Genomic DNA, 13,374 nt, shown 5'->3' with positions numbered 1-13,374 from the left:
TTTATTCTGTCTAGGCATCCATTTTTAATGTTAACTGTTTTTTACACAAACAAAAAACCCCTTTTCATTTTGTAAACTGGTTTTCATCATATATTTATTGGAAATATGGGAGTATTTCTTCCCAGATCGTTATTCTTCTACGGAGTATCAGAAGCCTTAAATCAGTTCCTCTTACAGCTTTTCATTATGATCTATGCATTCAACTCTTATATCTCCAATGGGAAATGGGCTAGAAGTAATGTCAGTGCATTGGCAGGAAATATCGCAGATATGCCTTGAGTTTATTTTCCCTTCAATTTAAACCACCCTTACCTAGGAGGGCTCCTCTTTGTGCAGTAAATTTTTACCATGTAAAACAGTTTAAAACAGAGGCTTTTAATAATCTTATCAGAGACACATTCCCCTTACACATTATGGTTTGTATATCCCTGGTATGACCTCTTGCTCTAAAAATGTATTTTCTGTGTTGCTCTTATTCTTTTAAATACTGTTGGGTGAAAGGTTGAGAAGTTGTAAAATAAGTTTCCTTGAAACAAGAACATTATATTAGGGTTTCCTGCTTCCTGAAGTCAAGAAGTTATATGCACTTTGATTTTTTAGCACTTTTTTTTTTGCCTGGATTCATTGAAATGTGTTAAGTAACTTAATCATGGCATCTTTTATATTGCTTGATCAGAGCAAACAAACCTCTTGGTACCTTGAAAAAATCTTGCTCTTTAGCAATGATGAGCCCTGACCATTTCCTTTCCACTCATGGAAACTGGTAGTCCCCCTCCTGCCAGCTCCCACAAAGTGTTTATTGTGCTAGTGTTTGCTCTGTCATGTGTTTGCACTCTCACATAGAGCTGGGTTTATGTAAAGCATGCATGCTACCATCCAGATCTTTGATCCACAGTTGAGCAGAGGCTGTTCACAGAGTTGGTAATAAATGGCTAAGAAGGTATTTAATGTGTCACAGCTGTGAATGACCATGTGTGCTGCTGATCTGTTCCAGGACAAAAGCAGTTAGGTTAATTAAAACATCACAAAGGATGTTTTAAGGTAATTTGCTTGATTTTTGCCTTGAGATTTAGGAACCTAATCCCTTTCAGCTATCCTGCTTTCTCAATGAGAGGAGCTGATTGACTGTGTGACTGTTCAGTCCATTTCAGGCTATCATACAATTGGTTCATTTAAATAACTTTTTTCAATGGCTTAAGTTCACTTATTTGGTGGTGCCCTGAAACAAATAAAGGCTTTCATGGGAATGCTTTTAATGTCTGGTCTCTGGACTACAGCTCACACCTTCCATGCATATATTCAGCTCTATTTCTCCAGTGGAAAATGGACTACAAATTATGCAAGTACAATGATATATTCAGTCCCAGAATTGAGTAATGATATTCTTCTTTCTCTGATGTACTTAAACTGTGTTCAAGTGCAGAGTAGTTCCTGCACTTAAGCACTTGCTACGTAGATATTGAGGCTGATAAGCACCCGCAGCCATTTCTTGTGCCTAGTAACGTGAGTAGGCTTGTCCTTATGCAGGGTAAGCACCCGTGCTTGAAACAAGCATTTTCACCTTGACAACCTTCGGGCATTTTCCTGCTAGTGAGTTCATATCTTGTTAGTAAGCAGAAGGAAATGGTGTATGTAGACGAGAAAAAGAAAAAGAATACAATATTCATACTCGCTGTACTAGCCAGAAGCTGAACACAAATAACCATGCCCAGTAAAGATAACAACTTTATTGCAAGTGTCAGTGGATCTGTCTGCACCAATGATGTGATTTTGTCTGGCAGGACTAAAGTTAGATGCAGTTCCATATTCCATGAAATAGTAGATTTATGTATCACTGGAGTTGACTCAGGCCTTCATACTTGCAAGCAAGATATGTAAACCCAATACTCTGCAAAATGTAGGATACACGCAGACTTGCATGCACATATGATCTTGAAGTAACATTAGAATCACATAATGGTTAAGGTTGAAGGGACCTTTAACAATCACCTAGTTCCACTTTCTTTGTTATGGGCAGGGACAACTTCCACTAGATTAAGTTGTACAAAGCCCCATCCAACCTGATCCTGAGCATTTCCAATAACAGGTCCACAAATTCTCTGTTTCATGTTAACCCACCCTCATATTAAAGAAATTTTTCTTTATGTCACTTCTTTTACTTAGTAGAGTCTATCTGATCTATATCTACCCTCTCTCGGTTTAAAACAGCCTGTGTCCTGTTACCATAGGCCCTGGTAAAAAATCTCTCCCCATCTTTCTTATAAGCCCCCTTTCAATATTGAAAAGCTGCTGTTAAGGTCTCCCCGGAGCCTTCTCTTCTCAGGCTGAACAAACAACCGCAGCTCCCTCAGCCTGTCTTCATAGAAAAAGCATTCCAGCCCTGTCATCATTAGTGCAGAAGAAGGGATGTTACATTGTGTTGGCTTTTAAGCATACATGCATGTCTTTGCCTCAAATGTAATGTTCAGGAGAATGCACTCCTAGAAGTTCTGTTCTGAAACTGTATTGACTCTTAAAGGGGAAGAAGATAAAAAACTGTTCTAACCAGACCATCAACCTGTTTAATATTAATGTTTATTTTGCAGTGTGGAAACAATTAATGATGGCAATTTCCACATTGTGGAGCTACTAGCTATGGATCAGATTCTATCTTTATCTATTGATGGAGGAAGTCCCAAGATAATTACCAATTTGTCCAAGCAATCCACTCTGAATTTTGATTCTCCGCTGTATGTGGGAGGTAAGAGGATCTTACTGCTTCTTACTAGAGATATTATGGACAATTTACTCTGGTAGCATGCTTTAAGAAACACATGGTAAGAGACTCATTCATTGACATAACACCTTACAATGAAACTTCGTCAGTTAATGTAAGTAGTTTCAATTTTAAGAAATATTGTCCTCAAACTGAACCTGTTGCTTTTTCATAATTGTGTTTATTTTTTATGACTATAAAATCTTGTCATTTTCTACTGTTATTTAATCTTTTATTATACTGAAGAAGTGTGCTTAACATTGTTTAACTGCATGAAGATTTAGTAATGCATATTTAGAAAGTGTAGAATGGTAGCATTCTGTTTTGCTCGGTTTACATTTCTATTTCCCTGTACTGGTATCTGCAGGAAATGAAAGCAGTGTATAATGTCACGAAGTATAATTTATGTCCGGAGATCTTATTGCTTAGGGCTGATAGGAGTTAGGACACTAGGTAAGGGAACCAACTGGACAGTTACCTCACTGTATTTGTCAGGGCCTGGTTTTTGTTTCTTTTGAGAAAAAATAATTTTTTTTTTAATTGTTCATTTAAATTGTGCAGCTAAAGTATTTGAAAAATTCTGATCATTTGATGCAATTTACTCTGTAGAACTCTGAGTTCAAACACATTGTTTTAACTAGCAGTTCCTGTTGGATTTCTGATGGCCTGTGCAATCTAGGTAAAAGAAAATTCAGCCCACACTTTGTGCCTCCTCACATGGTAGCAAGTCAAAGTTCTTTGTGATCAGAGATTCAGCATGGTTTTTAAATACTGCTTAAATTCTACAAATTTTCGTGTTCTGAGTTTAACCTTATACTCCTACAAGAGGCATGTAAGGAGTCTCCTTCTGATCTTTCTATAAAAAGAATACTTTCTTTTTCATTTTGCCTAATTCTTTTATGCCTGAGAATAACTTTTTAGACTTAAGCATCTTGCCTCCTTGCAAAAAATTATGCTATCAGTAGTCCATTTGTGTGAGGTACTGATGCCTTCAAATGAGGATTGCCCTGTAGAAGCACATTGCATTTTTTCCTGTGTATCACTTCTGTTGTTCAGTGTCCTACGCCACATTTGCAAGAAGGGGTCCTAGACTCTGATAAGACACTGTGTGCTTGCTTACATGTATTGTCAACATTAGTTTGTCTAATGACTGCTGAGGCCAGTTGTACTACTTGAAATCTGAGCTTAGTGCAGAACAATAATCCTCCTGTCTGTTCTAAGCACCTTTTGATGAAATGAGGCCAGCCTGCCAACTGTAAACATTTATTCTGGGCACATTCTTAACACGGCGATGTTGATTTGTGACATATGGTTCTCTTCCTTGCTTCTTCACCCTGCAGATCTGTGCCTCCACTGGGAGAACCATACCAATCTGCATCGTCATCTTCAAGTATCGGAAGAATAACTTTTGGAAATAATCTTTTCCTTGAGTGGTTTGATACCTAAGAGCAGCAGTCATTTGCATTCTAGTGCATGCTCTTTAGGGAGGTCCCGCATTTATTCTATTATAATTCTTCACATTTGGGCTCCAAACAGACAATTTTCTGCTGCATAGAAAATGTTGATTCAAAAAAACATGAAAACCAGTCATAGAAGAACATGATAATAAAATAAAAGAACCAAATAGGTTGATGTTCAGCTCTCAAGCTTTCCTCTTCTTTATCTAATTTATGTATTTATGATTTTTTTAAAATTCTCAAGATGGTAATTTTCACTCTTGTATCTTTATACTACCCATCTTTTTGAGATTCAATAATTTTTTTCTTATCCAACTATATCTAGATTTTTTTAGAGAATTTATCACACATTTCCATCAGTTAAGAACTTAAATTCTCACTAGGATTTTATGCAGTATTTTTATCTTTGCCAAAGTCTTAGTTTGACACCTATATCATCATGTAACTTACACTTACTCTTACCACTTTCCTGCTAAAATGGCATTTCTGATAAGCATCACCTCAGTTGGCAGGATGAAAGTCAGACTTGACAGCAAGCCCTTGTACAGTGTGTGCTCTCATTCCCTCTCGTTCCATCTCTTCCTGCCTTCCCCCTACTTCTTTTTTTTTTTTAATGTTACTCTTGGGTCACAATATTTAGCTTGGTTTGAAAGGGATAATTTAACATTATTTTTACCAAAAGTGAGATAATCAATTTATACCTTTTGGGGTTTTTTTACCTTTCCAAGTATATGGCTCTTTTGTGTGGTCAGAAATACACGTGCTTCATATTTTCAGTCTTTCTGTAACAAATTTCAGTAAAACATATTGAAAGTGCATGGCTTTTGTAAGATTTCTTAAGGGACAATCTGTTTCTTCTCAAAAATTCTTCAAAGGAGTCACAGACATCACTGATACTTCACATTCTTCTCTCAGAAATTAGAGCATATTTTACTAGTTGAGAGTGGCACCTTCTTTCATGGATGTCCCTATTTCTGAGAGAGGTAGACTATCAGCTGCTTCTCATTTGTGCCTGCTCTGTTCTGGCAGCTTCTAGAATAAGATACTTGTTTTGATAGTTTTACTGTGTGACTGTTATTTAAGAGAGGTTCTTCCCATTTGCCTCCTTGAACAGCAGTTTACCCATAGTCTGGTTCAGTCTCCAAAAGCTTAAAAGGGGGTGGGAACTACACTCTTACCTTGCCAAAAATAGATCTGAGATATTTGTCTGTATTGTTTCTATCACAGTTCTTTCCTAACTGGCAAAGAATCTTTATATAAAAATTATCTAAGAAATATTGCTAAAGAATATAAGCAGGTTTTACACACTTTGGCCTTCTGACATTTGTTAGCTTGCTAGAAGAAGCAAAAGTGTATAGGCTGAAAGCTTGTGCATATGTTTGCATTGTGTTTCCAAACATCTTCCTTATTAGAGAATGTAGACAAAAGTTTTTCTGAATGATGTGTGATATACCGCCTATTATCTGGTATCATACATACATGCTTATATGTTTCCCAGAAATCACACCTAAGTTTCCTGACACTTTCAAGTATAACATCTAGTTCAGCATTGCATTGGTGTGCTTAGATTTATACACCTTTTATTTTTACAAAGAATAAGTTCAGTGCATCTATTCTGCTGAGATACTTCAAGCCTTTTCCATGAACGTTAGCTGGGTGTGGCTTTCAAGGGAGACAACAGGGTGAAGGGACCTTGGTGACTCTGCCCTGTCCCTGGTTTGAGAATATGGTGGGTGAGTAGGTGTGAGGAAATGGAAACTCATGATTGTTTGCAGTCTGAGTCCTTTAATATAATACTTCAAAGCCTTTTTTAACATTTGACCCTGGCTGGGTGCCAGGTGCCCATCAAAACCACTCTACCATCCCCCTCCACAACTGGACAGGGGAGAGAAAATATAATGAAAGCTCATGAGTTGAGATGTGGACAGGGAGAGATCCTCTATCGTTTACTGATGTGGCAAAACACACTCAACTTGAAGAAATTAATTTAATGTATTTCCAGTCCAAATCACAGTAGGATAAGGACAGGTAAAACACTTATTAAAGATACTTTCCCCCCACCCTTCCCTCCTTCCCAGGCTTAACAACTTCTCCCCCGATTCTCTATCTCCTTCCTGTAAGCAATGCAGGTAGGTGGGGAATATGGGTTATGGTGAGCTCATCACATTCTTTCTGCCATTGCTTCCTCCTAAGGGAAAGGAGTCCTTCACCTCTCCTAGTGTGGGGTCCTTCCCATGGGAGACAGTTCTCCACAAACTGCTCCAGCGTGGGTCCCGCACAGGGTCACAAGTCCCAAGAAAACCTGCTCCAGTGTGGGCTCCTCTCTCCACAGTTCCGCAGGTCCTGCCAGGAGCCTGCTCCAGCGCAGGCTTCCGATGGGGTCACAGTCTTCTCTCGAGCATCCATCCACCTGCTCTGGCATGAGGCTCCTCCATGTGCTGCAGGTGGATCTCTGCTGCCCTGTGAACATCCATGGGCTTCAAGGGCCCAGCTGCTCCACAATGGGCTGCACCACAGGCTGCAAGGGAATCTCAGCTCCAGTGCCTGGAGCACCTCCTCCCCCTCCTGCTTCTCTGACCTCAGTGTCTGCAGAGCTTTTCCTCTGACAGTGTTTTCACTCCTCTCTGGTCACATCTGCGCAATTACTCTTTTGGGGTTTTTTCCTCTTTAGATATCTTATCACATAGCTATTGCTACCATCACTGACTGGCTTGGCCTTGGCAGACTTGATGGGTCCATCCTAGAGGCAGCTGGCATTGGTGCTCTCAGACATGGGAGACACTTCTGGCAGCTTCTCACAGAAGCCACCCCTGTAGCCCCCCCACTACCCAAAGCCTGGCCACACAAACCCAATACACTTACTTAACTGATAAGATCAAAGAAGATTAGGCTCTTCAACAATATGAATACAATATTGTTCATTTCTATAATCACTGAAGCCTAGCACAAATGAAATTACAATAACCTCTAAATGAAAGGCATGTCTACTTCATTAGGTTGCAAAGCATTTCTGCATGACTCTTAACTGTTCAGAGTAATACAGAAAATTATAAGAAGTATCAGTTTACATGATTAAGGAGCAACTATGCAGAACATTGCTGCTTTCTTGTCATTATCTAAGTACCAGAATGAAAATTGTTGATTTTGTCTAGGAATAAACCTATGCAGCTAATAAGAATATTTATTTTCAGGTGAACAGATCCTTTTTAATGTGCTCAGTGCTCTTTGATTTCCTTTACTCGTGAGTCTTGGGATTCATTTAGGCATTTGTGTATTCATTTTTAGAAAATAGCATCTTAAGGACTACCTACTATGGATTGCTAATATGTTGGCAATAAGTTAAAAGAAAAAAGAAAACCAGGGGGTAGAGTAGAAGAAACTTCCATGTTTACAAGAAAAAGTTTAATAGTAATGTTCCTTCTGAATTATTCTTGAATGGCCATAACAGGATAAGTGCATCACATACACCTACAGCTGTAATTTCACCTGTTACAATTATAGACTGTAACAGAGGAATTACTCTGAAAATGGTCAACATTGTGGACATTTGCATTACCTAAAAGTTTATACACATAAGTAGTTTGATATTGAATTATTGTTATTATTGACTGGTTTAGACTGTAATATCAAACTGTGGATGGCTTTCAGTTTTATTTCATTAATCTGTTTTTGAGACATGCTAAACAAAAGTATTTTTAGTTTTGGAACCTCAACCTGTCCTTTCCAAGAAATTTTCCATAGCAAAACTTCACATTTAAAATGTGTATGCCAGCCCCATTTTGATGAGCTGGTCCTACTAAATTTTTCTGGATTTGAGTATCTTAGCTTACAAAAAATGACGTATCAGCTGCTAAATTTCAACAACTTTTGTTTTTCTGGGATTCAGAAACTATGTGCTATCCTGGGCTTAAAAGCACTAGGTCAAAACCAGGCAGAGCTGACCTTTTCACAGTTCTGAGCTTCCTGTATGATGAAGTCTTATATACATCTCTTAAGTGTGACTTAGAGACTTACAGGTTCGGAGCTGGCTTACACACATGCTTGAGAACCAGGAAAATTTCCAAAAATTAGATTCTTGTTCATGGTTCTAGTCTGAATAGCTAAGAATAATTAATTAAGAAGAAGCAGTCCTTTAGAAGTGTTTTAAAAATTTTAAAAAAGGGTATAGAAAATTGTGAGATTATTACGCTGATTATTTGCTTTTATTAATTTCCTAGGCATGCCTGTGAAAAATAACATAGCAGCTTTACGCCAGTCCCCAGGGCAGAATGGCACTAGCTTCCATGGCTGCATCCGTAATCTATATATCAACAGTGAACTCCAGGACTTCAGAAATGTGCCACTGCAAGTGGGAATTCTGCCAGGTTGTGAGCCTTGTCATAAGAAAGTTTGTGTGCATGGAACATGCCATGCTACCAGCCAGTCAGGCTTTTCCTGTGAGTGCGAAGGAGGATGGACCGGACCTCTCTGTGATCAACAAACTAACGACCCATGTCTTGGAAATAAGTATGTCCTTCCTCAAGAAAGAGCAGTAGTATAATATGTATATAAGTCTCCTGTTATGTATATTTTTTTCATAAAAGTTCACACTTGCAAGAAGCAACATAAACTGAGCATGGAAAAGTGAAAATAGCATCCAGGTTTAGTATATATTCTTTCCATAAACCTAATGAGGAAAAGTCCCCAGTTTAGAGGAACAGATTCACACATCTCACTGAAGTTCTGCCTAAAGCCTGGGAGGTTCTCTTACATACTTCTGAATGGGCTTCTTTTGTAATGAGATGCACTGATGCAACTGTGGATATGATCCTTGGCACAAAAATAATTTTGAAGAAGTTGCAAATGGAAAAAAAAAAACCTATTTGCTTATTTTCAATTGTATAGAGGAAGATAATACTATTATTATTATTATTATTATTAATATTCTCTACTGTGTTTTAAAAAATTACAAAATGGATATATCTAATATTTTATATTTTCAGAGTACCCCAGGTTTTAGCAGGAAAATAGATTTCGATCTTTATGGTGAACTTCTGTTTAAGTCTGAGTGTGTTAATTCTATTTACTTGATTTGAGCAGAAAATTTTAGTTTAGACATTTTATATATGTCTGTAGAGAGATTCATGTATATAAATGTGTGGAGAGAGAAGAAGTTGGGCATAATTGTGTATATGACAGTATTGATCTTTTAAATTTGCTGTAGAGACAGATTCAATTTGGGTTCATGGACTCCCAGCACAAGAAGATCAGAAACTTCAGAAGTTCAAAATTCTTCTGTATTTATTGATCTTAGGCAACAAGATGTCATTCTGTTTGTCATTACCACTGTACTCATTACAGCTTGGCAAATATCTCTTTTTTTTGGTAAAGTAAGCCTGCTTGGATCTTTTGGCTGCTGCTTTTTCAGTGCAGCATTTACCTATGTAATTTTTGACTTTTAAGGACCAGTGGCCTCAGTTGGCTAAGAGATTCTAATAAGATGATTTTCAACTCCCATATAAAATGATGTTTAAATAATCTTTTCACATAGTGTGTGGAGTGTCTGACACTTTAAATCTTTATACAGCAGTAAGCATGCTTTGTAATGCAGTTTTCTTTATATGGGTTATAGACTCCTTCAGTGCCATTAAGTTTTGAACTTTTCCTAGAGCTAGAGCAGTCAGGATTTGAAGGATGTCATTATACCATTTCATTGTTTATTGGTCTTTTACTTACCCTGTCCTCTTTCTCTTTTTAACTTTAAAGAAAGGTAGTCACAGCAGGTTAAAAAATACAAGTGTGACTTTATACTTCTATACTTTAGGATTAAAAAATAACATCAAACTGTAACCACAAGTTCTACTATAAGAAAAGCCAAAGAATTTCTTTCAACTGTCCTTGAAATACTAGATTCTTCAAAGGTTCTTATAACTGTGCACATTAGCACCCAAACTAAGTGGTTTTTGCAGCAAATTACAAGTTCTCAGTATCAGATGTAGGCAGGATCAAAGATAAAAGCAAGGGAGCACAGCATTAATATTTTGTTTGCTCTTGAAAAGTACTGGGTTTGGTTCAGCTGTATACAGTGCTGTGAGCTTTTAAGACAGAAAGCCAAACCAAAATTATTTTGAGTGGAGGAGGGCTTTGTTGTTCTTTAGTTCCTGTGGATTTTAAATCTTTATTTCTTGATTCATCTCTAAATTGTCTATTGAATAGATGTGTTTTATCCATCTAATACAGTTTGACATGCTGCTTTATCTGAGCAACAGAATTCTCACTGTGATCTCTGTTTCAAAAATGTAGATGATCTTTTGGAGATCCCTGCACATCATGAAAAGGCTTGAGATAGATTTATTTTACCTACATCTAGGCGTTTGAATTCAAAATATAGTGACCAAAGTTTGTTCTCTAGTCAGTAAAGGAATAAGCCCATTTCAAAAGAATAAATTAGACCTCAAGTTGACTAATCACCCGCTGGGTAAGCTCATTTCTCTCCATGACTGTGTCTGGAGCTTATGGCAATTATACATCTAACTTGAGTGCCTGACACAGGTACCTAAAATTAGATGAGATGAAACTGTGCCCAAGAGTTTGCACTTAGCTTGATGTTCCTTTCAGTACAGTCTGAAGATGAAATTTAGAGCTTCAAAGAGCAGGTGGAAACAAAAGTATGGGAGTTGGCATTAGCTAAAATTTAATCATCTTCTAAGTCAAAGCAAAACTTTGACTTGATCTTGACACAGATTGCTTTGATATCTAAAGCCTGTATAGAGTATGACAGGATGTCAGTGCCACATGAGTAACTTTGTAGATCAGATGTCCTAAAAGTGGATGTTTTATAAATGGTGAAAAGATCAAATGCTGAACATAATGAAAACTAAACAAAAGCTATCTGCCCTGTGATACTGTCTATGCCTTCAATTTTGAATGCTTAATAACAGTCTTGGAATATCAGACTTCAACCACAGGAACAATTTTTAATTTTTGTAGAGAATATAGTTGATTCAATATACAGACTAATAGAGAAGTTGGAAGTGCTTAACCTATTAGTTTTATATTTGCAGGTTTTAATCCCAAACTGGCTATGTTATCTTAAAAATTTCAAAATGAGATGTTGTTCTTAACAGAATTCTTCTTTTACAACATCATACAATTTTAGATGAATTTTTGCTATCTTCAAATTGAAACAAATGATTTTATTTTAGATCAAATGGGATTTTTATATGATCTTTATATCTAAAGATTTGCATTTATTTAGGTGGCATACATAGCATACTAAGGAGGTTGCGAGCTCAAGAAGCTTACACTATAGAGAGGAAAAATATTAGAGAGGAGAAACATCAGGAAGGGTGACTTGTATGTCAGGATTGCATTCCTCCACACACAGGAATATTCACTGTGATCTCCCTAGGAAACTGTATGTAGATAGAAATTTTTCTATGGAAACAACACTTAAAGAGAATAACATTCTTTTTTGGAAGGAAGTTATCAACCCTGTGCTAAAAAATGAGGAAAGGGAAGTAATTTTATTCTGAGTCATTGGCGATGTTTTGAAGATGAAATCCCCTAGAATTACACCTATGAACAGGTAATTAAGCATCCTCCTTTTGGGAAGCACCACTTCTCTCTCAAAGAGAAGTAAGACCAGCTGTGTGTTCCCATACCACTATACATCAGAACTTAGCAGATGCAGCTTAACTCACTTTTTTTTTTTGTCTAACAAGGTTTGAGCCTGCCACAAACGTTTATCAAAGCTCAACTGGGAGATTAGCTACTTTAATCACTTTGGGTGAGACTTGATAATGCACAGTCTCCTCTAATGTGAGGTTTGGTATGAATTCTGGGTGAGTGCTATTGCCTTGCAGTGAAGCACAGACCTGCCTCATACAAGACCCTGCTACTGGCAGTTGGCAATGCAGACTAATGTATTTGAAGGGAAAGCACATGTTCAGCTTGATACTACCATTTCTTGAGTCAAAATAGTTTCTGTTAGGAAGGGCCTGACCTGTCTTTGTGCTGGGAGCCCCATATTTCATGAGTGACAATATGGAGTTCCTTTTAAATGATACGTGAACCAGAATTTCAGGTGAGTTTCTTTTTTCTTTGGCTTGATTTTGCTGTGTTCTCAAAAGCATGCTTAAAATTTAGGTAGACAGGAAATGTTGTTTTTAGTAACTGTGGCTTGTAAAATTTTTCCATAACACATCTACAGTGGCTATTTTCTGGTGAGAGAGAGTTCTGTACTGCAGCTTATTTTGTGTAAACCTGCATACCAATTATAAACCACTTCACTGCATCTCACTGAAAAAGTCCATTAGAAACAAAAGCAATTTCTCCTGAGTACAGTCCAAAGTATTTGTAGTTAATGTTGCTTGGCCTGAACTTTGATGAATAATTTATTTTTATTCTCTTGGGCTTGTTTCCCCTGTAGATGTGTGCATGGTACCTGCTTGCCGATCAATGCATTTTCATACAGTTGTAAATGCCTGCAGGGACATGGGGGAGTCCTCTGTGATGAAGAGGAAATGCTGTTTAACCCCTGCCAATCCATCAGGTGTAAACATGGCAAATGTAGGCTTTCAGGACTTGGGAAAGCATATTGCGAATGCGGCAGCGGATACACGGGGGACAGTTGTGATAAAGGTAAAAAAATTAATTAACGTTGTTGTGGTCTTAGAAAATAGGCCTTTTTAGTAAAACATGAACAGCCAAGCACATGAACAGCCAAAAACATGACCAATTTTTTTTTTCCACAACACACACATTTGTTGCTTTTTTTTGTACCATAAGAATTTATCTTGATGAGAGAAAAATCAAGCCTTTCCCATGAATTTGTTTACATTTTGAGGATTTTTTCATCAAATGTTTTGCCGTGAAAACATTTCTTTTTTTTTTGCCTTTATTCAGAAACACATTTTTACTATATTTAACTACTACCTTTTACCTGCTGTATCTTTCTGTATTTATTGTTTCTCTACCTTCTGCAACTGAGAAGCCAAATCCAATGATTCTGCTCCTAGTTTTATCACAAACTCTACTTTTGACCTCTCAGCTTCAACTGATTTATCACAGCGAATTATGCAGGTGAGATGGATGAAAACAGGATGACTTTTCCCCCTACCTTTTTCTTTTTCCTTTGTCTATCAAAGCTCTCCCTCTCCCTCTCTTCCCCTTACCCCAGAT

The 13,374-nt window shown here is 37.4% G+C and overlaps 1 protein-coding gene across 1 annotated transcript in view; it reads left to right on the top strand.

Moving 5' to 3' along the window:
• Window positions 1-13,374, top strand: part of SLIT2 (slit guidance ligand 2) — a 262,238-nt gene that overhangs the window by 246,354 nt on the left and 2,510 nt on the right. The window contains exons 36-38 of the mRNA XM_008645128.2: window positions 2,586-2,740; window positions 8,430-8,718; window positions 12,623-12,834. Coding sequence (XP_008643350.1) covers window positions 2,586-2,740; window positions 8,430-8,718; window positions 12,623-12,834 — 656 coding nt within the window. The remainder of the gene's footprint in view (window positions 1-2,585; window positions 2,741-8,429; window positions 8,719-12,622; window positions 12,835-13,374) is intronic.

The sequence above is a fragment of the Corvus brachyrhynchos genome, unplaced genomic scaffold (assembly GCF_000691975.1).
Source record: "Corvus brachyrhynchos isolate BGI_N302 unplaced genomic scaffold, ASM69197v1 scaffold80, whole genome shotgun sequence".
NCBI classification, from domain to species: domain Eukaryota; kingdom Metazoa; phylum Chordata; class Aves; order Passeriformes; family Corvidae; genus Corvus; species Corvus brachyrhynchos.
Note: the sequence above shows the minus strand (reverse complement) of the source record. Positions and strands in the feature narration are given on the sequence as shown.